We start from the raw sequence: 25,000 nt of genomic DNA, 5'->3' as shown, positions 1-25,000 counted from the left end.
CTACGAGCAGGACCAGGCCAAGTGGGCCCTGCTGCGAAACGTCAACACGGTCGTCAAGCACACCACGCTGCTGCCGGTAGGACGTGTGTGTGTGTGTGTGTGTGTGTGTGTGTGAGCATTCGTTGCGTGCGTTGCGTTGCGTGAGTTGCATGCGTCAATGTGTGTAATGAATCATGCATTGTAATTAGGGATTTCCCCGATACACTTGTTTTCGTTCCCGATCCGATACCAAAATGACTGTGTTAGCCGATACCGAATACCGATACCATGTGTTGTGATCTCGTGTTGTGTTTAGAGCTATCTAGCTATATATCTGGTGTTGTGTTTATAGCTATCTAGCTATATATCTGGTGTTGTGTTCATAGCTATCTAGCTATATATCTCGTGTTGTGTTCATAGCTATCTAGCTATATATCTCGTGTTGTGTTCATAGCTATCTAGCTATATATCTCGTGTTGTGTTCATAGCTATCTAGCTATATATCTCGTGTTGTGTTCATAGCTATCTAGCTATATATCTCGTGTTGTGTTCATAGCTATCTAGCTATATATCTCGTGTTGTGTTCATAGCTATCTAGCTATATATCTCGTGTTGTGTTCATAGCTATCTAGCTATATATCTCGTGTTGTGTTTAGAGCTATCTAGCTATATATCTCGTGTTGTGTTTAGAGCTATCTAGCTATATATCTCGTGTTGTGTTCATAGCTATCTAGCTATATATCTCGTAGGGCTGTGAATCTTTGGGTGTCCCACGATTCGATTCGTTTCCGATTCTTGGGGTCACGATTCGATTCAAAATCGATTCAACTCGATTCTCAATCCAAAAACGAAAAGGCTTTTTTTTTCCAGATTCAAAACGAATTTCTATTCAAAATGATTCTCGATTCAATACATAAGAGTTCATCACAATCTACTCCAGTCTTGAACTGAAGTGACTACAGTAACTTGAAAATGACTGAAGACATGATGTTTACTGTGATTAGGGTGAGCTTACATTTCATATCACAAACACCATGTGGTGAAAACTGTAACCAGAAAAAAAACATATTTCGATTTTTGGAAATTATGAATCGTTCATAACACCCCTGTTGACACCCCTAATATCTCATGTTGTGTTTATAGCTATCTAGCTATAAATCTCGTGTTGTGTTTATAGCAGACTCAAACGTGCAGTTGCAGTTTGGGGCAACTCCAAAGCAAACTCCACATGCCCCAACATTTTATTTAGCTGCCATAGTGTCAACCCCTTACCCCTGTGTCGGATCGGTGGTTAGACTGGCATAGTGTCAACCCCTTACCCCTGTGTCGGATCGGTGGTTAGACTGGCATAGTGTCAACCCCCTTACCCCTGTGTCGGATCGGTGGTTAGACTGGCATAGTGTCAACCCCTTACCCCTGTGTCGGATCGGTGGTCAGACTGCCATAGTGTCAACTAGTGCTGCCAACGAATATTCTATATCCGAATATAGATTCGAATCATTTTTTTAAATTAATAACCGAATATATAAAATTAAGGTTCGAATTAAAAATAATAATAAAAAATATTTATTTATTTATTATTATTATTAGTTTTCCGTGCCATGGGTAAGCGTTGTGACTTGTGAGCTTGTAGATTAGTTATATTTGCCATGCGACACGCCGACAACGGCATACATTGAAGAATAAATCAGCTGCCTCCTAAACACAGACTATACAGCGCAGCGCAGCGCAGTTCTGATTGGCTGCCTCGTCTCCAGCCATGTTGCCTCAGAATTCTTTAGGGTCACTAATTTGAGCATAACAGCGGAGCATAGGCGCTAGCCAGCTAAAAAGTTTCATAACGTCGGCAGCAGACCCACAGTCCACAGATAATAATAATGCAGCAGAATTAACACTGCCTCCGTGCCTCGTTTTGATAAGGCTGTGTGGTAGGATTGCTCATTTAAGAAAAAAATGTTACTGGAGAAGGGAGAATGTATGCGTTCCGTTCCATCTCAGTTTTCAGCAACACCAATGCGCGGAGAGAGAGAGTTGCGCCAGCAATGCGATCTTAAATGTTATGTCTAAGGTTGTATTGGTGTAAATATAATTATTAAAAAATCCGATTGGCTCGAATTGAAATCCGAAATCCGAATGGCTCGAATTGCTCGAATCCACGTGGGTTTTTAAAACGAATATCCGAATCCAATTTTTGGACAATTACGGCAGCCCTAGTGTCAACCCCTTACCCCTGTGTCGGATCGGTGGTTAGACTGGCATATTGTAACCCCTTACCCCTGTGTCGGACAGGGAATGGTTTGCCCCACCTGTATAAAAGCAGGATTGCTGCAGGTGGAGGCAGTTCAGTATTACCTGAGGCTATAGGAGAGACATCAGGGAGAGCTGCGAGCCAGGACCTCATCGAAGGTTAAATAGTCTGTAAAAAAGTCTCTCGAGGATCTGTTGTGTTTTCTTAAAGTTTAGCCAGCAGGTGTATTTGTTTCCTATTTTTTTTTAACGGTATTTTGGCCAGTATTTATAACTTTTTGTATTGTCACTGGCTGCACTTTGGAGGCAAATAAAATGCCTGAAATATACTTGTGGACCTGTCTACTCCCTGGAACCTCTGTCCAACGGCCAGCATTATCACAGTTTATTTGTAAATGAATAGCATACATACTACGCATAAGCATCAAAAGTAAAGGACCCACAAGCCTGCGTCGCATTGCGAGCTTGTAGATCTGATACTTTTGAATTTTGAATCCCGGAAATAAACAGTTTGGGACACAATGAGGTTTCCACCCGACAGAGACGATGATTGTACGTCTGAATATGTCTGGTGTGTGAATCATAATTGCATGTCTGAGTTGTGATTCTGCATGTGCATCATGTGTATACACAAAACTGAAGCAGACTTAACGTGCGTGCGTGCGTGCGTGTGATGTTGCATCTAATTGAGGATAATTACACGTAGGGAAGCGTGTGTGTGAGAAAACATTTCTAATCCAAGTTGTCTGTCTGTCTGTCTGTCTTCACCTCACCTGTCATCAGGTCAAAGGGAGAGAAGGTGATTGCCCCACCTCTTTACCCAACCTGTACATGTAGATTTAATGTGAGATGTTTGTTGTCACTGTTGTTATTGTGAATGAATGTATGGGACCCGAATGGAAACAAGACCGCAAAGTCTATCTTCGGTCCTTTTGGACCAGCTTCACTGCAACCTGTACTGTTTGCACACACACACACACACACACACACACACACACACACACACACACACACACACACACACACACACACACACACACACACACACACACACACACATACACGCACACGCACACAGAGTCATAGATACCATTCTACCGTCTATACGTTTCTGACCTCAGATTTGCTTGTGGTGACTGAACTGAATAAGATATCATTTGCTTCTGTGTTTCCAGGGAGACTATGTCTGGTTGGACCTGAAGACGGGTCGGGAGTTTGTGGTGCCGATCGGAGCCGTGGTCAAACTCTGTGACTCGGGACAGATCCAGGTGTTAGACGATGAGACCAACGTAAGTCCCACAAACGCTCTTCACAGGTCTGGACCCCGTCCGTCTGTCCGTCTGTCAGCCGGCTGAATCACTTCACCGTTCATCGGTTAATTCTGACCTGAGATCAGATTCATACGAGGTTTCCACTGGACACACACTGGTCTGATTAACCCATTCTGACCTGAGATCAGATTCTAAAAATGTCAGTCGTTCTTCGATTTTTCAAAAATAGCAGACCTACCAGCTCGTAGCGCGCCACTCGGTGGCGCGCTATGAGCTTGTAGATCTGCTATTTTTCAATAGCTAAAGCATAACATGATGCTAACACCAAAAGGGGTTCCCGTTCAGAATGGGTTAAGTACTGCTGTCCGTGCCGCCCGGAGGGCAAAACACATTTTGTTTCGAAATCCATGTCGTACACACCGCATCTCCACTAGCTAAAAGTGCATGGGTTGAGCCCATAGACTGTAACAAATATGGACAAAGCGTTCCCACGGGTCTAACATGGACGTAAAATGAAGCCTGTAATTCCTTGCACTGTAAGTCGCCATAATTATTTCTAGATCCGTTTGGGCCCAGCTGGCCATTGGCTGGCTCCGTTTGGGCCCAGCTGGCCATTGGCTGGCCCAGACAACAAGGCGGGATTCCCCCCCCCCCCCTTACTCTTCGTTGGTTTTTATTTTGACTGAACGGGGGGTGGCTCCCGTTCATAGACTGTAACGGTAGCCACGCCCCTCAGAACATACGCGACTTTATGGTAATTTTTTTAAATAAATGGGACCATCATTTTGCAAAAAGAATATTATGACATGAGAAATGAGACTTTAAACTAGTGACTGGAAGCAGAAAGTATTCATGACCATGTTTATTAAGGTAATACAGTCTAGGTGAAGTTGGGCCCAAATACATGGACCTCTATGGAGCTATGGGTTTTTTTGTGCCCAATGACAGCGCCACAACAGGCCATTATACTTTCAGGAAGTCCCGATTTCCTTAGTGGCTTCACGAAATATCTGTCTGACTGCCCCCCTGGTTGAGCCCCGAGAATAGCAGATCTTACAAGCTCTCAACGCATCGCAGCGCGACGCGTTGAGAGCTTGTAGATCTGCTATTTTCGCTATTTTTGTCCAAAAGTGCCCTCTTTACGGGGTGTCTGCCTCTCTAACACTCTCTGCACGTCCCTAACGAACACAGCAGACGAGGACAAAGTGTCAGTGAATGAAACCCAAGAGGAGGAGTAGTAGTAGTCGTGTACACATCCATGCATTAATTATGCCCCATGCAGTGACATCAACTGACAAACAGTTGTTTCAGACACACACACGGTCTGTCTGTGTTCCTAAATCGCCCGTGTCATCCTAGGTGAATCAATATATGGTTTAACCCCCAACAAATGGATACAGAGGTTTTTCCAATGGATTCTGGTACAGTATTGGGCATTGCTAAATAACGTCTACCAAAGTCTACCAAAATCTACTCCCCAGAAAGCCGTCATTTTCAAGATTGCGTCCCAGATGGAGTTTAAAATGGCCATATCTCAAATGGGAAAACATTTGCAAAGTATTTGTCAACTTATTCTAGTACCTCTGGACATGCTTAAGAACATACTATTACATACACATTTTTAGTATGACTTTTAGTATGTTATTTAGCTTGCCCGATACTACCAGAATCCATTGAAAAACCGTTTTTGGGGGTTAAGTTATATTTTTTCATAAATTGACTCACCTATCCAGTCTAGAACGGATGATGAAAAATTATTGCGAGCGTAGGTCGCAAGTTCACTATGAAAACCTGCAATTCCCATCAGTCGTGTCCCTCCTCCGTGTCACGCCACCATATATAGTCACGCCTTGTGACGACACGTCACGCGCCACCATATATGGAGGTCTCGTTTTGTCTTAATTCTCCACAAATCTCTGTGATTGGAATTTTACTATAATCAGCAGTGTCAATTCCTTGTGCTTATTGTTTTAATTGTCTAGTCAAAGAAGTTATTAGATTTGCACGAGTGAGGCTGTGTTGGAGCTAATGGACACAAAACAACCCGGCTTCTAGATCAAATATAAACAGGCTATATTTCAAGGCAGCAACGTGTGTCGCTCTTCCATGGCCATGTTGGGTCATAGTGTAAACCACTGGGCATAATGTTAAATGGATAATGGATCTCTTAAAGGCAATGGCAGGTGGCACGGTGATTGGTTTAATCATTGTAACACCCAAACCACACCTGTATGCATAATGTATGGGGTAATGGAGGTGTTTAAGGTCGCATTCTCACCAGAGAGCTTTGCTGCGATTAAAACGCATTTTACTCCGAGCAAAAACGGGGGTTTCGCTTCGCTTCCAATCGCGCTTGACTACGATTCGGTGCAGGTGTGAATGCAATCCGCAGCAAATAAAGGAAATTAAGAACAATGTGGCGGGTGAGGAGCTGAACACAGTTGGAGACGGAGAAGGCATATTTTACGCAGCGCAAAGATGTCCCGTTACTGTGGATAGACGTGGTCGAATGAGGAGAGTGGAGACTGAAGCCCTGATCGAAATGAGGACGAGTACATTAATCAATTGCTTAAGAAAACACAAACACTGCAGTGCAGTGTAATAGTATTATAGCCTACAGAATATTCTGTCTGTCTGTGCGTGCCGTAAACATGGAGTGCTGTCACTGTGTGGGGACTAGTGGGGAGTAGGAACTTTCATCTCGATAAACTTGTAAACATTTTGTGCTGCTGTCTGTTATATCAGTGCGCTCAGCGCTGTGCCTCCATGCCCAAAAGAACAGTGCGTGGCTGTGTGCTTATAGTGAGAGAGCGAGAGAGAGTGATGTTAACCAGAATGATGTTAACCTGCTGCATGTTCTCCCCCTTCCTCCAGGAGCACTGCATCTCCCCCCAGAATGATGTTAACCTGCTGTATGTTCTCCCCCTTCCTCCAGGAGCACTGCATCTCCCCCCAGAATGATGTTAACCTGCTGTATGTTCTCCCCCTTCCTTCCCCCAGGAGCACTGCATCTCCCCCCAGAATGATGTTAACCTGCTGTATGTTCTCCCCCTTCCTCCAGGAGCACTGCATCTCCCCCCAGAATGATGTTAACCTGCTGTATGTTCTCCCCCTTCCTTCCCCCAGGAGCACTGCATCTCCCCCCAGAATGATGTTAACCTGCTGTATGTTCTCCCCCTTCCTCCAGGAGCACTGCATCTCCCCCCAGAATGATGTTAACCTGCTGTATGTTCTCCCCCTTCCTTCCTCCAGGAGCACTGCATCTCCCCCCAGAATGATGTTAACCTGCTGTATGTTCTCCCCCTTCCTGCAGGAGCACTGGATCTCCCCCCAGAATGATGTTAACCTGCTGTATGTTCTCCCCCTTCCTGCAGGAGCACTGCATCTCCCCCCAGAATGATGTTAACCTGCTGTATGTTCTCCCCCTTCCTCCAGGAGCACTGCATCTCCCCCCAGAATGATGTTAACCTGCTGTATGTTCTCCCCCTTCCTCCAGGAGCACTGCATCTCCCCCCAGAATGATGTTAACCTGCTGTATGTTCTCCCCCTTCCTCCAGGAGCACTGGATCTCCCCCCAGAATGATGTTAACCTGCTGTATGTTCTCCCCCTTCCTTCCTCCAGGAGCACTGCATCTCCCCCCAGAATGATGTTAACCTGTTGTATGTTCTCCCCCTTCCTCCAGGAGCACTGCATCTCCCCCCAGAATGATGTTAACCTGTTGTATGTTCTCCCCCTTCCTCCAGGAGCACTGCATCTCCCCCCAGAATGATGTTAACCTGCTGCATGTTCTCCCCCTTCCTCCAGGAGCACTGGATTTCCCCCCAGAATGATGTTAACCTGCTGCATGTTCTCCCCCTTCCTACCAGGAGCACTGGATCTCCCCCCAGAATGATGTTAACCTGCTGTATGTTCTCTCCCCTTCCTCCATAGGAGCACTGGATCTCCCCCCAGAATGATGTTAACCTGCTGTATGTTCTCCCTCCTTCCTCCAGGAGCACTGGATCTCCCCCCAGAATGCCACCAACATCAAGCCCATGCACCCCACCTCCATCCACGGGGTGGAGGACATGATCCGCCTGGGAGACCTCAACGAGGCCGGGATCCTCCGCAACCTGCTCATCAGATACAGGGAGAAACTCATTTATGTAAGTACTGTGTTCATGTACTCATACATGTATGCAACCTGCAGATACAGGGAGACACTCATTTATGTAAGTACTGTGTTCATGTACTCATACATGTATGTAACCTGCAGATACAGGGAGACACTCATTTATGTAAGTACTGTGTCCATGTACTCATACATGTATGCAACCTGCAGACACCGCAACTACAAGTCGTAGTTTTAGTCGACGACGACAACACTGCTACAGACTAAAGGTTATTATTGCGTTGGATGAATCGGTGATATCATATGACTCTTTCATGGTACACTGGTACGTTGTTGTACAAAGTGCTGGAAAACATGAGCTTGGAAGAAATGACAACATAAAAAAGTGCCACTCAGTTCTGCAGGTGAACTGCTGGGACTTGACGTGTTTGTTTTGAGTGTCTCGTTCCTTCTCTATTCTTACTTTCTTTCTTTCTTTCTTTCTTTCTTTCTTTCTTTCTTTCTTTCTTTCTTTCTTTGTCTCTCTCTATCTCGATCTGACTTTATTTTCCTTGCTTTCTGTCTCCTTTCTGTCTATTGTTGTATGCCCCCCACTCTCTCTCTCTCCCCCCCTCTCTCTCTCTCTCTCTCTCTCTCTCTCTCTCTCTCTCTCTCTCTCTCTCACTCTCTCTCTCCCCTCTCTCTCTCTCTCTCTCTCTCTCTCTCTCTCCCTCTCTCTCTCTCTCTCCCCCCCCCCCCCCCCCCTCTCTCTCTCTGAAGACTAACTGTGGTGGGAGGGTAAGTCTATGGTTTCCGATCAGGAGATGTTTGGCATGTGCACTGCACCGGAGGAGAGCACACCTGCATGACAAGTGTTTCGTCACCTTCTTATTAAACTAATGGCCCACGTCATTTTTTGAGGATTTTTTTTTTTTTTCTCAAATTCAAATTCAACATGTACGGCGCGTTCCACACCCTCGCAGGGAGTGCAATGCCCGGTGTGGTGTCCAGCTCCTCGCTCACTGTGTGCATGCCGGTGCTCCACTTCCATCATGGAGTCCAGCTCCTCGCTCACTGTGTGCATGCCGGTGCTCCACTTCCATCATGGCCGCCCGTCCTCCCGTGTCGAGACACTGATACCGTTGTCATTGTCACGCTGCGCCATCTGAGCTACACGGGAGCCCTCCGCCTCCGTCCGCTGCTTCTACTACCCCTCCTCCACCTCCTCCACCCCCTCCGCCTCCGTCCGCTGCTTCTACTACCCCTCCTCCACCCCCTCCGCCTCCGTCCACTGCTTCTACTACCCCTCCTCCACCTCTCCTCCACCCCCTCCACCCCCTCCACCTCTCCTCCACCCCCTCCACCTCTCCTCCACCCCCTCCACCTCTCCCCCACACCCCTCCTCCAACTCCCGCTTGAAACTAACTAACTAACCACATGAGCCACGTACAGCACACATGATGGCATCCGGCATGGCTTCATAATTGCCTGCTGTTTCCAACAAAAGCAATTGGGGAGTCGCATGAAAGTTCAAAGTGAACTATAAAAATCAATGTTAATTTAACTCTGAGGGTGTATACAAATGGAACCAAATGGAGACCCATAAGGGTCCATTTGGTTCCAAACTATCATTTAGCTCCCTCAAGGACCCCTATAGGGGTCCCCCGGCCGGGCGCCTCTTTGGGGACCACTGATCTAAATGACATAAGTTGAGCCTTTGCATATATCGCCTCTAAGGTCGCCGAGCTTAGAGGCGATATAGTCCAAGTGCTACAGCAAGAGCTATGCTAAGGGCTAAGATGGAGTCTGAAGAGGTGACTACCAAAATGCAGATTGCGGTGGTTTTCTCAAACAATGCATTGTATGTATCCTTTTAGGGGCTCAGAAAAGAGTAGCCTATACAATGTCAATGATAATTAATTTATATTTATACAGTATAGCATATTTCAAGACATAGTCACAAAGTGCTTTACATAGCAGGGTAAAGAACAACAAAAACAACAACAGCGAAGTCGCAGCTACAACAAGATATCATTGAATAACAGCAAGCACAAAATGAAAGCACGCACATTATAATCAAAAAATAGAACAAGGCATGCAAGAGGAAATGATAAGAGAAGGCCTTAACGTAAAGGTGGGGTTTTTTTAGAAGGGATTTAAAACATTAAACATAACGTTAATAGGTAGGGCGTTCCATACTTTAAGAGCCCGAATAGAGGGTATACTGTATGCGCGTGACATCATCATCATACCTGGAAGTTATGCGGGAACGCCTTGAGTGGCAAAAAAAGATACTTTCTGGCCTTGACAGCCCCATCCACACAGAAAGTCCTATTTGATTGCACCCATTTTGGGCGGGAACCCCTTTTGGTGTTTTAAACATTATGTTTATAATTTAGCTATTGAAAAATAGCAGATCTACAAGCTCATAGCGCGTCACCAAGTGGAGCGCTACGAGCTTGTAGGTCTGCTATTTTTGAAAAAAATGTTAAAATGTGCCTCAAAATCTTCAGAAAATTGTCATGATTTAGAAGATTTTTATTTTATTTTCTAAATGGGTTAAAACAACATAAAATGCACTTTGCCACTCGATCTGCCATTCACTGTATAATGAATTGCATTTTTATAGTGCTTTTCCAAGTGCTCAAAGCGCTTTACAATGGTTCATTCATTCATACATTGGAAGGTGAAGCGGCGAACAGTCGACGCCAGCGTCCTCACTTCCCACCCCAAATCCAACCCTTGATGCTGAGTGTCAAGCAGGGAGGCACTGGGTCCCATTATTTAGAGTCTTTGGTATGACCCGGCCGGGGATCGAACCACGACCTCCCAGTCTCAGGGTGGACACTCTAACCACAAGGCCACTGAGCTGGAGCTGAGCTATGCATGCGCATACCCTCTATTGCAAATGCCCGGCCAGCCTTTGTGATGAGCTGTGCCTGTGGGGGGGTCTCAAGGAGGGCCTGAGTGAACGTGTCTAGGCTTATAGGGAGCCAGTACATAATATGCCACATCCTCTCCGTCATCTCCTTCGTCTCTGATGAAAACAATGCATGCCACATTGACATTGGTATCTATATGTTTTATTTATTTTTTATCACTTTTTATCACGTACAGTATCATTGCTTTTGAATGCTCGATGCACGTTGTGTTTGCACACGGTTAATTGGATGTTCAGAGCACCTTATTGGGACATTTACACTTTAACTGTACGATGAGTTTTAGGAGCTATTCGATTACAATCTGATCACGGGAAGAGAAGAGCACGCGTGGAACCGAGTGGACCTGTAACCAAACGGACCCAGGTTTACGGGTCCGTTTGGTTCCATTCGTGCCCTCTCAGAGTTAAATCGACACTCGATATTTGAGAATCATCATATTGTCGGCATCAAGTTAGCCAAATGTTTGACCAATCTGCAAAATAAATGCTTAACCACTGTAGCTTTCTTCACAATGTGTTCATAAAGGTGTCCCTTTGGGAATCTTTGTGACAGCTGCTGAAAGTCGGCATGCCATTAACAACCTACCGTATATGCCGGCAAAAAAGTACTGTAGCATGTACAGTAACAGGTCGAACTAGTGTTTTTTGTTAATGATTCTGAATCCATTGCAAGCATTATAGTTTTGCACAAAAAACATAAAACGGCCATAGCCGTCATCACAAACGTGATGAGATCATCACAAACGTGATGAGATCATCACATTTGGAAAAGTGGCCTATAGAGTATAGGTACCCTCACAAAAACACATGCAGTAATCCTGATTTCTTAAACTACCTCCCCCTGGCCAGCCGGGGCGCCTGATGGAGGGGAAAGGAACTGGTCGGAATAACGTGTTCCTTCCACGTGCTACATCCGGCCGGGGAAACTCTCCCCTGTCAGGTGAAAAGAAGCAGCTTGGACTCCTCATGCATAGAAGGAAGCATGAGGTCAGTCTGCTGCCTCCCCAAGTTGGCAGAGGAAGTGTAGCGCCCAGGATTACATTAGATAATTGACACTGGGTGAAAAAATGGGTTACAAAATCGTGGGATAAAAATTATATACAGTATATACCGTTTTTTCCCCCTAACTAGTGTGTGTATTCCCATTTCTCCGGGGCCTTTCCTCCGCGCTCACAGACGTACACGGGTTCGATCCTGGTGGCGGTGAACCCGTACCAGCTGCTGCCCATCTACCAGGCGGACCAGATCCGCCTGTACACCAACAAGAAGATCGGCGAGATGCCGCCGCACATCTTCGCCATCGCCGACAACTGCTACTTCAACATGCAACGGAACAACCGCGACCAGTGCTGCATCATCAGGTACAGCTGGGGGGGGTCGTGTTGTTTTGGTCGACTGAAACTAGGACGAGAAATGTCCGTTGACTGTACCTTTTTCCACTGAGGAAAACTAAAATGGAAACTAAATGGAAACTGAGCTATGATGACTAAAACTAAGACTAAATATATCGGCAATTTCGTTGACGAATATAAACTAGACTAAAATGTTAGGAATGGACTATAGTGGACAAGAGATCCAGTATAAGTCATTTTACACTTGGTTGCATGCTGAAAATAGCAGATCTACAAGCTTGTAGATTGGCTATATTTTCAGCAAGTGTAATAACAGTCATTACAACGGCATCAAGACCTGCCAAAATGTACACTTAAACATTCCAGGTGACTAAAATGTGACTATGACTATGACTAAAATAGAAATATGCTGCCAAAAATAACACTGGCATAGGGGTGGGCGGAGCATATATGACCAGATTTGACTGAGAGTCTGCCATCGCGCAACCTCACCAGAGGCGAAAACTTTTATTTTTAATCCAAAATAAGTTAATAGCGCATACTAGAGCATGTCTGAAATGAATATCAGAGCTGAAATAGACATGTAAATATGAAATGCATACTTAAACATGTAGCTATGGTGTAATGTTAGAGACCACAGAAGTGAACCTTTCAAGCCTGTTTTCTCAACTCGCTGTTTCTCTGCAAGACATTACTCAATGTCAATTTGAAGCTATGATTCCCTGCTATCATATGACATGAAATTACAAAACAATCCAATGGCAGCCCCTCAGTCAAATTTGGCCACATATGTAAACTGCAGTGAGCGTAGCCGTGTTGATTTTGACAGCAACATTTGATTTTAGTTTTAGTCATAGTATCTTGAATAGTTTTCATTTAGGTTTTAGTCATATTTTAGTCACCTGGAATGTTTTAGTCTAGTTTTAGTCGACTAAATATCATAAGATTTCAGTCGACTAAATCTACAGTTGATTTAATCCATCTTTAACTGTTGTATAATCGCAACATTACACTCGAGGGTCATGCGTTACTGTCATTAATGCACGTCTGCGCTGCCTACGGAACTGGCGATGCAGGCGTGCCATTAATGACGGTAAAGCACACCACCCTGTTGTGTAAATATAGCTTTTTTCCCCACCCGAAAACATGATCATCAAGGCATATTTAAATCTATGTCTATTTATATGTCTAAGGAGGAATAAATTTTCCCAAAAAGTGTACAGTATTTTGTTAAAATCATGCTTTTATGTGGACAGTGGACACGCCCACCAGTTAATTAAGTATGCCTGGTTTGCCTGGTGGGTGGTGATGGGTGGTGATCCACCTGAACTGAAGCCGCACCCACAGCTGTAGTTGTATGATAAAGGGGGAGGGGTTAGGGGAAGGGCTGATAGTGTGATGTCACTATATTACTGTTTATTTCATTGGCCCGTTTGACTGTCAAGGGTTCAGCCTCCAGGAAGAAACCCTAAATACAAAGTGAATACACCAATAAGACGCGGGAAGCGAACGCAGCTTGTACATATTTGGGTTTTGGACGTATAGCTGCTTTGGGGACTCCTTATATGTTTATGGCTGAGTCATGGTGACGTAATCACTCAGCTCCATATATGGGCACAAAAGCGGGACAGACAGACACACAGACAGACATGATCTGCTAGGTCTCATAGTAAGTGCTCACTGCATTCGCAACCATTGCACATGAAAACGACTCCAGGGTGTCTAATGAAGTACTGTCACCTCATAGACCTCATAGACTTAAAGAGGCACTCCCTCTCAAATACCAATTAAGATAACTTGTGTTCCATTCTGGTCAAACAGAGTCAGGGTTTATTGATTGATAAACACATACCGGTACTTCATATTTAAAACTTTTAACCTTTAACTAATGAATGTGTGTGTGTGTGTGTGCGTGTGTGTGTGTGTGTGTGTGTGTGTGTGTGTGCATGTGCGTGTGTGTTTCAGTGGGGAGTCGGGGGCAGGGAAGACGGAGAGCACCAAGTTAATTCTTCAGTTCCTGGCGGCCATCAGCGGTCAACACTCCTGGATAGAACAGCAAGTCCTGGAGGCTAACCCTATTCTAGAAGGTACGCACGCACGCACACACGCACACACTCACGCATGCACGCAACGCAACACAACGCACGCAACGCATGCACGCAACGCAACACAACGCACGCAACGCATGCACGCACACACGCACGCACACATGTGTGTCCCTTCGCTAAGCCCCACGCATCTTCACTTCAAAGCTTCTTGGGGCATTTTATTTTGAAGTTTCAGTCTGAAACGGAATTAAGCCCTGTATGTTTCTGTACCAATCAGAGCGGCCCATCCCTTCAGGCTATGGGACGTTAGCAGAGCTATACTGTTTGTTGACAGGTGAGAGAGAGAGACAGACGCCTGAAATAATATTTCAGTGTACTGAAAGTAATACACTGTGTGGATGTCATCTTGAATGAGTAGTTCTGTAAACCAGTGGTCCCCAAACTTGTTCATGTCAAGGACCCCCAAATTGACACTAATTAGCCACGTGGACCCCCTATTTGAAGAGATATGACAGGACCCCCCCCCCCCCCCCCCCCCCATAAGAGAAGATTTTTACGGCTCTAGCAGTGATTCTCGACCTGTTTCATTTCAAGGACCCCCCCCCCACACTTTGACGTGCATTAGTCTACGGACCCCCCATGTAATGGCATTACTATCTCTGAGACCCCGATTTATATTGTAAAATCAATGTTAATTTAACTCTGAGAGTGTACAAAATTAAATGTGTACAAAGAGTGTACAAATGGAACCAAATTGACCAACATTGACCATGCATGCACGCACACACACACACACACACACACACACACACACACACACACACAGATACAAAGGGAACGTGCGCCATAATTACAATAGACTGCTGTGTTTTTTTGTTTGTTTTCGTTGCCGTTTCGCAGCCTTTGGCAACGCGAAGACGATCCGCAACGACAACTCGTCTCGCTTCGGGAAGTACATCGACATCCACTTCAACAAGAGAGGAGCCATCGAGGGAGCCAAGATTGAGCAGTACCTGCTGGAGAAGAGCAGGGTCTGTCGACAGGTACGTTTACGCATGCTCAACCCTCTATTCCTTTAACCCATTTTGACCTGAGGACGATTCTACAAATGTCTTATAAATCCTGACAGTTTTCTGAAAAACCCATGTTTCTATGTCAGTCAAAGACAAAAAATATATGTATTTGGCCGCCGACCCCCATCTGAAAATATGCCCCAGAAGCAAAGATTTGAGTAAAAAAAACGTCCGCTCTGAAAGAATATATATTCGAAATGTGCGCCACATTTTCACGATTTTTCCAAAAATAGCAGAGCTAAAAATCCCTCAGATAAAACAGTCGTTTCCCAAACAAACCCCTCCTCTCTGGTCCTTCTCCAGGCTAAGGATGAGAGAAACTACCACATCTTCTACTGCATGCTGAACGGAATGACAGCCGACCAGAAGAAGAAGCTGAGTCTGGGCAGCGCTACAGACTACACCTACTTAACTATAGTGAGTACTACAGACTACACCTACTTAACTACAGTATAGTGAGTACTACAGACCAGTAAGACGACCTTAAAATGTCTCTCAGCCATTATCAAATCCACGGTAAGCTGGGACCTCGCGTCGTGTGGCTTATTGCTTTTTCTAAAATGGTTACAAACTTATAGCAATATTAACCTAATGAAACTATCACATTCACACAAGTATAGCTACACGCTTGGGCGCCCACCAGAGCGAGCCACACTTCCCTTGTTTTGCTGGCTATATATTATGTGACGGGAGAATAGCGCTTGATGTCTTTACGGGGCCGCCTGGAGCCATACATTCACAGTCATATGGGTGCGGGCAGTGCTTACACGCCCGCGCGGCCAGCAAGGCAATCAAGTGCTCCCCTTCCCCAGTTCAGCTACAGAGCTGTGGGATCCAATGGAAAGACGGGATGTAGTGTTGGCATTGACTATAGTGAGTACTGCAGAGACTACACCTACTTAACTATAGTGAGTATACAATTTAATCATTTATCAGACGCTCTTAATCCTGAACAATTTACAGTAAGCAAGAACAACACATGGTAATACATAGAAACCAAGGAACATACGTAAGCTACCAACCTAACATCCGTCTTAACAGTGCATGGGATACTGTATCTTGTATATAAGGAAACTATATATATATATATATACACTATAGTGTGCTATGTCTACATAAAATGCGATCTAAATTGCATAAGTTGAGCCTGGTCGTCAAGGCTATGGTGCAAGTGCTACAGCAAGTGCGCTATATTCATACTCCTATTTTAGAGCCGAATAAAAGTCGGTTCGGCGCTGTAGAGCCTACAATGTGACATCGTTTGAGGTTCGGGGGGGGGGCGGGATACCGTCCTAACGTCGTCTCTTCGGTGCTACTGAACATTTCTGACGAGCCGAAATCATTTCGGCACTACAGCGCCGAAACAGCGGTAAAATAGGAGTATGAATCGACCCTAAGTCTGAAGAGGTGGGTTTTCAGACTGTGGCAGAATATTGGAAGTGAGTCTGCCGTTCTGATTGCAATGAGGAGTTAATTCCATAGTTTTGAAGCCGGAAGGGAGAAGAGTTTGTGACAGACTGTACAATTATCTGACTATAGTGAGAACAATGTTTTTTGTGTGCTTTGTTTTTTGTTTGGTTGTTTGCAGTTTTTATCTTTTCAATATCTTGTTCACATTGCCATTCACCACTTCTACGCTGTCACTCTGTATTTCTGCCTCTCTCACCACCCTTGTGTGTGTGTGTGTGTGTGTGTGTGTGTGTGTGTGTCCGTGTGCGTGCGTCTCACCAGGGGAACTGCACAACGTGTGATGGTCGTGATGACTTGAAGGAGTATTCTAACATTCGCTCTGCCATGAAGGTATACTGGCATGAACCTTGACTCACTTAAAGATAGAGTGCCATGATTTGTGTCCACCCTAAAACTATTATATAAGGAGGTATAAGATTTATTTTTATTTTTTTCAAAAAAAGTGTACAGTATTTGTTAAAATGTAGTTTTTATGTGGACACACCCACCAGTTCATTAAGTCTGCCTGGTTTGCCTGGTGGGTGGTGATCCACCTGAACTGAAGCCGCACCCACGGCTGCAGTTGTATGATAAAGGGGGAGGGGTTAATGGGAGGCGATGCTAGTGTGATGTCACTATATCACAGTTTTTCTTGTTGACTGTCGAGGTTTCAGCCTCCAGGAAGAAACCCTAAATACAAAGGGAATACATCATTGCACATACCGGTAACAACCACACCAAGGGGTCTAATGAAGTATACTGTCACCTCATAAACACACGAAAAGCTGGCAAAAAATACAAAAATCACGGCACTCCATCTTTTAAAGCTTGTATGATCAACTTGTGAATGTATGGACTGTATATATTTGCGTTGTACATGTCTTAAAGCGTTACATTCTCAACATGTGAATGTATGGACTGTATATCTGTGTTGTACATGTCTTAAAGCGTTTTATGCTCAACATGTGAATGTATGGACTGTATATATCTGTGTTGTACATTTTGTAGGTGCTGATGTTCACAGACACGGAGAACGGGGAGATATCCAAACTACTGGCGGCCATATTGCATATGGGGAACTTCCGATATGAAGGTAAAGCACACATGTATATATATCAGGGCCCACCCAAACGTGCGTCCTGCCCACCCAAACGTGCGTCCTGCCCACCCAGTCAAAAGTTATGGCGGATATTTATTTTCTCTAGCCAATATAACAAAAATGCCACAAAATATCTGTACCGTTAATCATTTATGATTGGGTGCCTGGCCTGCATTTTTAGATGAATGTAGACCCACCTGAACACCGTTTGTCATTAGTGCTGTTAACTGACAGGCTGCTGAATGAAGGAATGAAGGCAGCTGTGTTACTGTTGGTCAACGAAGGAGACAGACAGACAGACAGACAGACAGACAGACAGACAGACAGACAGACAGACAGACAGACAGACAGACAGACAGACAGACAGACAGACAGACAGACAGACAGACAGTGATATGATGATAGCGTAGTCTAGTCTTCTATGCATGATGGGGGTTTACAGGTATATTTGGTGTCTATATATATATATAATTCTACTGTATATTACACATGGAACCTATATCTATATGTATAATTAGCATCATTGACCTGACCTCTGACCCCACAGCTCGTACCTACGACAACCTAGACGCCTGTGAGGTGGTCCGCAGCCCCCACCTCATCACTGCCTCTACACTGCTGGAGGTGACACGCACGCACGCACGCACGCACGCACGCACGCACGCACGCACGCACGCACGCACGCACGCACGCACGCACGCACGCACGCACGCACGCACGCACGCACACACACACACACACACACACACACACACACACACACACACACACACACACACACACACACACACACACACACACACACACACACACACACACACACTCACACACACACACTTGTCTCTGTGTGCTGCTACCATACACTGACTCGCGTAGCCAGACTACCGGTACTATTCCACAATCTCCGAATGCTAGTATTTAGAGTCTGGAACTACACCAGCGGCTGTGGCTCAGGAGGTAGAGCAGGTCGACCAATGATCCAATGGTTGGCGGTTTGAATCCCGGCTCCTCCTCCTGTCCACATGTCGAAGTGTCCTCGGGCAAGACACTGAACCCTCCAATGAGTCGGTCGGTGTGATCTCGCCACCATTGGTAATATGTGGGAAGTGAGGACGCTGCCGTCGACTGTTCGCCGCTTCACCTCCCAATGTATGAACCGTTGTAAAGCGCTTTGAGAACTTGAGAAAAGCGCTATAAAAATGCAATTCATTATTACACTATTTAAAAGGTCTTTAGAGATTATTTGTTTTATTTCCTTTTCTGCTAAGCAACATGCTATATTATGCTTAGATATATTCACTTCCGCTTTATATTTGACTCATGATCAGAGCTTCCGTTGCTCCAGACTAGTATGACGGAAGCATTTGGAAATTGCGAGAGGCAACAGTCGGGCAACGCGGGCGAGACTACACACTGAATATTGTGTATAACTACTGTATATATTTTTGTAAATGAATGCTCTACGTACTGCATCTGAGTACACAAGTAGTGAAACTAGCAGATACAATATTTATAAAAAAGGAACAGATTTGTAGGGATGGAGCTCGAAAAAATGGCATAACAATCTTACTGAGTAGCTTTGAGCTTATCAAGCCTGTCAGCGAGCAGAGCGGCCCATGATGTCATGTTAAAGGTAGAGTAAGTGATTTCACTCAAAAAACCTTAGGTTTCGTTTTTGGCTGTGGGACCTAAGCCTTCGTCCAATCAGGATAGAGAGTCAAAAACGAAACCTAAGGTTTTTTGACCCCCAGGGGTTAACAGGGGACAGGGAGGAACTCTTTATATGGTCAGCACACTCTATAGTAGAGAGGATTATCACAACAAAACAAAAAAATAAGTGATATTTGAATAAAGTGAAAACACTTACTCTACCTTTAAACAAGAGGCGATCAAGAAATAAATCGAATCGTGCATGCTGGCACTAACATGTCGGTCTAAAAGTGTAGCGATTCCTGCCAACCAGCGCTGTCTGGGTAAACAAAATTACACTTTTAAAGTGACTGTACACATGTTATTAACCAGTTAACAGTTTCTTTTAATATTATTTTATTGGTAAAAAAGGTCAATTGCCTTCCATCTTTTAGAAAAGTTCTGTATTTGAAGGCCCTAGCAAAGTTTATTGTCTTTCCACAAAATAATATAAATAGTGGGCTCGATAAGAACCCGGCTCGATAAGCCTGATCGATACGGGGCTCGTTATCGATACAGATTAACGAGCTCCATCCCTAGACATAAGGTAACAATGTACTTTATCCCATTCTGACCTGAGATCAGATTCATACGAGGTTTCCACTGGACACACACTGGTCAGATTAACCCATTCTGATTTTTATTCAAAAATAGCAGACCTACAAGCTCGTAGCGCGCCACTCGGTGGCGCGCTACGAGCTTGTAGGTCTGCTATTTTTCAATAGCTAAAGCATAACATGATGCCAACACCAAAATGGGTTCCCGGTCAGAATGGGTTATTGCATGTCAAGGTCAAGGACCTCTAAATGGATATTTTTTTGGCCGCGGACCCCCATCTGAAAATGTTCCGTGCCAGGGAGGGAGGCCCATGTTGACCATTTATGTTAAAAAGAAATCACACCCGTGTGAAGTGAGGGGCGCTCGTATCATCATACATCATCTCACTCCGGCCGATCATAATTTGCGTCCTCACTTTTTCAATGTTTGTGTTTACACACAATTACACAATTTATGTTTGCACAAATAACACTCAAAACTTTGGCCATTCATTGTCAATGACATTCAATGTTTGTGTTATTTTCGGTGTTAAGACAATGTTTGTGTCAGGACAATGTTTGTGTCAGGACAATGTTTGTGTCAGGACAATGTTTGTGTCAGGACAATGTTTGTGTCAGGACAATGTTTGTGCCAGGACAATGTTTGTGTTATTTTCGGTGTTAAGACAATGTTTGTGTCAGGACAATGTTTGTGTCAGGACAATGTTTGTGTCAGGACAATGTTTGTGTTAGGACAATGTTTGTGCCAGGACAATGTTTGTGTTTACACACACCCTCAAAGCTGGACATAGGAGGGGATAGCGCCCCTCAAAAAAATCCCAAATGATGTTATTATTTTATTATTTTTCCACAATGTTCAAAGATAGCAGATAATATAAGCTCACAGCACGGCACACAGTAACAAGCTGTGAGCTTGTATATCTGCTATTTTTTTAATAACGAACATTTAAATGGATGAAGTAATTAAACTGATTGTTGATGCTGGGGTTCCCCTGGTACCCCCCATTCCCCTCAAGGACCAAGGGTCTGTTAATATAGCATTTAGGGCTCCATTTTTGTTCATACTAAAGCCCTTATCCCTAAACCACTTTTGCCTTTTTTATTATTTTTTACAATTTTGAAAATAATTTTTGAATAGGCCTAGTTCAACTATCTAGACATTGTGAGCTTGTAGGCTATTTTAACTATTAATTTTTTTTTTCAAAATAGTAAAAATAAGTAGTAGTTTAGCGACGGACGAAAATAGAGCCCTAAATATCATGCTCCCATTGCTCTGTAACCTTCTGAACCAGCATACTGAGACATGCTGAGAACAGAGCAGACAGTGACATCTGGTGGCCAACGGAGGAACAACACTCTGAAACAACTATACCAGGGGTGCACTGAAACTATTCAATTAGAAAAGTTGCAATTTTGACAAATTGCAAAGTGTGGTTGCCGCAAGGGAATTTATGTCTTTATTACCGATTGTAAAACACAGATTGGTTATACGTAACCAACAACAGCCAATTAGCTACTACAAACATTATGCAAAGCTCGGCCAATCACAGCGGAAGTTAGGTACGTAGGTTACTCCGGAAGAATAATAAAGTGTGACAATAACTATGGTGTGGTTAGAAATGCTGAAGGTCCACAAATACATTTTTGAGGGGCAGCCCCTACATTGAGCTGTAGTGTATATTTTTGTCCTAACACAAACATTGGCAATGAATTCACGTCATACGTAGACGAGCACATTGGCTATATTTTCATCCTATACGTGCAGTTAATTCCCATTGACGTACATGATGATGTATACCACGATAGGAGCGCCCCTCACTTCACACGGGTGTGATTTTACTATAGGGTCAAACCCAGCGTATATATACACACATTTTGCACATTGACAAATAAATATATACCCCTCCGTGTGTGTGTGCTCGTGCGTGTGTGTGTGTGTGTGTGTGTGTGTGTGTGTGTGTGTGTGTGTGTGTGTGTGTGTGTGTGTGTGTGTGTGTGTGTGTGTGTGTGTGTGTGTGTGTGTGTGTGTGTGTGTGTGTGTGTGTGTGTGTGTGTGTGTGTGTGTGTGTGTGTGTGTGTGTGCGTGCGAGCGTGCGTGCGTGCGTGCGTGTGTGTGTGTGTGTGTGTGTGCGTGCGTGCCTGTGTGTGTGTTTTAAGGTGGACATGAAGGACCTGATGAACTGTCTGACCAGTAGGACTCTGATCACCAGAGGGGAGACCGTCTCCACCCCTCTGAGCATGGAGCAGGCTCTGGATGTACGGGACGCCTTCGTTAAGGTACGCACACACGTGGTCGCACGCACGCACACACACACACACACACACACACACACACACACACACACACAGGAGATTGGTTCTGGCACTCCCTCAGTTTTCATTATACATTTCGCTCTGCACCCCAGAGTTGTGGGTGACCAATCAGAGCCCAACTAGTCAAAGTGAGACTTTTATTTTATTTTTTTATTTTTTTGCTGTGACGCAAAGTGAAAGGATTTTATTTCTTTACAATAATTTAGTATATATATGGAATGCATTTTCATTTCTTTGCTCTATTGTGTTTGTGCGTGTGCATGTGCGTGCACATGCGCGTGTGTGTGTGTGTGTGCATGTGTGTGCGTGTGCAGGGTATTTACGGGCGTCTGTTCGTGTGGATCGTGGAGAAGATCAACGCGGCCATCTACAAGCCTCCGTCCATGGCGCCCAAATCCACGCGGCGATCCATCGGACTGCTGGACATCTTTGGGTTCGAGAACTTCACCGTCAACAGGTATGTTGCACACGGTACCGTACACACACACGCACACACACACGCACGCACACACGCACACACACACACGCACACACACACACACACGCACGCACACGCACACGCACACACACACACACACACACACACACACACACACGCACACGCACACGCACACACGCACACGCACACGCACGCACGCACGCACCGAGTGCCACTCTATGAGCTTGAATCTTTGAATATATATTCTTTCGTTTTTAACTCATATCCTTGCTTCTGAACAACATATTTTCAGATGGGGGGGTACATATTATCGTTGGGGTCCTCAGTTTGAGAATCACTGATATAGAACCATTATGGTTTTTCAGAAAAAAAGTCATGATTTAGAAGCCATTTAAAATAAAAAAAAGGTAAAACATTTGAGTATTTTTTCCACCACTGCTCAGAATCACCTCCGAATGACAATCTCAGTGTTTCCTATACCGGCACATTGGCGGCACACGTCAGTTTTCTTTGTGCTTTTTCTCTCGCTGTCCTTACTCATCGCATGCAGTTTCGACCCGTGTTGTTTTTGTTGACTAAAACTAAGACGAAAAATGTTCGTCGACTACCTTTTTTCACTGACGAAAGCTAAATGGAAACTAAATGCTATTATGACTAAAACTAAAGCTAAATGTATTGACAATTTCGTCAACAGAATAAAGTGTGAGGAAGGGACTAGTGGACAAGTGATCCAGGATAAGTCATTTTACACTTGCAAGCTGGAAATGAGCTTCTAGATCGCCTATTTTCAGCATGTGTAAAAACAGTCATTATACGATGGCATCAAGGCCCGCCAAAATACATTTTAGTCGACTAAATAACCTGTAGATTTAGTCGACTGAAACGAGACTTAACACTAAAACATTCCAGGTGACTAAAATATGACTAAAACTAAATGAGGTTTCATTCCAGAGACTATGACTAAAACCAAAATAGGAATTTGCTGCCAAAAACAACACTGGTTTCAAGCAGCTGTGACACTTTTCAGTTTCCTCATCATTTCTTTTTTGTTTTCTCAGTTTCGAGAAGCTGTGACACGTTTATGTAATTTTCTCATCGTTTTTTTTCGTTTAACGATGATTCGTTCGATTGGAAACGATGATTTTAACGAATAATAATAAATAATAATAATCTTAATTGTCCCGAAGGATATTCATTTTCACAGGTCTGTTCAACACAACAACAAAAGCAGCACATAGTACAGAAACAACATAACACCAAGACAATACAAAAAAACTAAAAAAACATGAGTTTTTACTTTTTTAGTACAGAAACCATCCTATCGGCGGGGCAGTTTGTTTAATGCCGCGATGGCTGAGGGTACAAAACTCCTACTGAAACAAACCTTTTTCCAGAGTAAGGTTCTGTATCTTTGTCCTGATGGCATGAGGTTGAAGAAGCGATACAGGGGATGATCAGAATTACAGAAACTTAATTTTCTCATAGTTTTTTTCGTTTGCTCGTTCCCTGCAGTTTCGAGCAGCTGTGACACGTTTCTGTAATTTTCTCATCATTCTTTTTTCGTTTCCTCTCCTCGTTCCCTGCAGTTTCGAGCAGCTGTGCATCAACTTCGCCAACGAGAACCTGCAGCAGTTCTTCGTGCGCCACGTGTTCAAGCTGGAGCAGGAGGAGTACAACCTGGAGCACATCAACTGGCAGCACATCGAGTTCACCGACAACCAGGACGCGCTCGACATGATCGCCATCAAGCCCATGAACATCATCTCCCTCATCGACGAGGAGAGCAAGTTCCCCAAGGTATACTGTACATACAGTACACTGTTACCATCTGCAATGTATAGGAGGCATTCATCCATTCTAGACCCGAGGACCATTCTACAAATGCCTTCTAAATCAGTGGTTCTTAACCCATTCTGACCTGAGATCAGATTCATACGAGGTTTCCACTGGACACACACTGGTCTGATTAACCCATTCTGACCAGAGATCAGATTCTAAAAAAATGTCAGTCGTTCTTCGATTTTTCAAAAATAGCAGACCTACAAGCTCGTAGCGCGCCACTCGGTGGCGCGCTATGAGCTTGTAGATCTGCTATTTTTCAAAAGCTAAAGCACAACATGATGCTAACACCAAAATGGGTTCCCGTTCAGAATGGGTTAAACTATTTCATGTCAAGGACCCCCAAAAATATATGTAATTGGCCCCCATCTGAATATATCTTGTTCCAGGGACACCCTCCAGAACCAAAGATTTTAGTTAAAAACGTTCACTGTGAAAGAATATATTATTACAAATTTGCGCCACATTTTAACTACGTATGAGTATACACTATAGAATGCTATGTCTACTTAATATGCTCTGTAAGTTACATCATCTTAGGCTCTCTGTTTCTATCTCTGTCTCTCTCTCTGTCTCTCTCTCTCTCTCTCTCTCTCTCTCTCTCTCTCTCTCT

At 44.3% G+C, this 25,000-nt stretch overlaps 1 protein-coding gene across 1 annotated transcript in view; it reads left to right on the top strand.

The window, feature by feature from the left end:
- Positions 1 to 25,000, top strand: part of myo7aa (myosin VIIAa) — a 70,409-nt gene that overhangs the window by 123 nt on the left and 45,286 nt on the right. Inside the window, exons 1-13 of the mRNA XM_080772654.1 lie at positions 1 to 76; positions 3,402 to 3,515; positions 7,491 to 7,643; positions 11,706 to 11,890; positions 13,847 to 13,968; positions 14,830 to 14,972; positions 15,306 to 15,419; positions 16,734 to 16,802; positions 17,460 to 17,544; positions 18,098 to 18,174; positions 21,954 to 22,073; positions 22,424 to 22,566; positions 24,135 to 24,345. The exon at positions 1 to 76 is cut by the window's left edge and continues 123 nt beyond it. Coding sequence (XP_080628780.1) covers positions 1 to 76; positions 3,402 to 3,515; positions 7,491 to 7,643; positions 11,706 to 11,890; positions 13,847 to 13,968; positions 14,830 to 14,972; positions 15,306 to 15,419; positions 16,734 to 16,802; positions 17,460 to 17,544; positions 18,098 to 18,174; positions 21,954 to 22,073; positions 22,424 to 22,566; positions 24,135 to 24,345 — 1,612 coding nt within the window. The remainder of the gene's footprint in view (positions 77 to 3,401; positions 3,516 to 7,490; positions 7,644 to 11,705; positions 11,891 to 13,846; positions 13,969 to 14,829; positions 14,973 to 15,305; positions 15,420 to 16,733; positions 16,803 to 17,459; positions 17,545 to 18,097; positions 18,175 to 21,953; positions 22,074 to 22,423; positions 22,567 to 24,134; positions 24,346 to 25,000) is intronic.

Source organism: Protomyctophum bolini, assembly GCF_963924005.1.
Source record: "Protomyctophum bolini genome assembly, chromosome: 9".
NCBI lineage: Eukaryota > Metazoa > Chordata > Actinopteri > Myctophiformes > Myctophidae > Protomyctophum > Protomyctophum bolini.
Note: the sequence above shows the minus strand (reverse complement) of the source record. Positions and strands in the feature narration are given on the sequence as shown.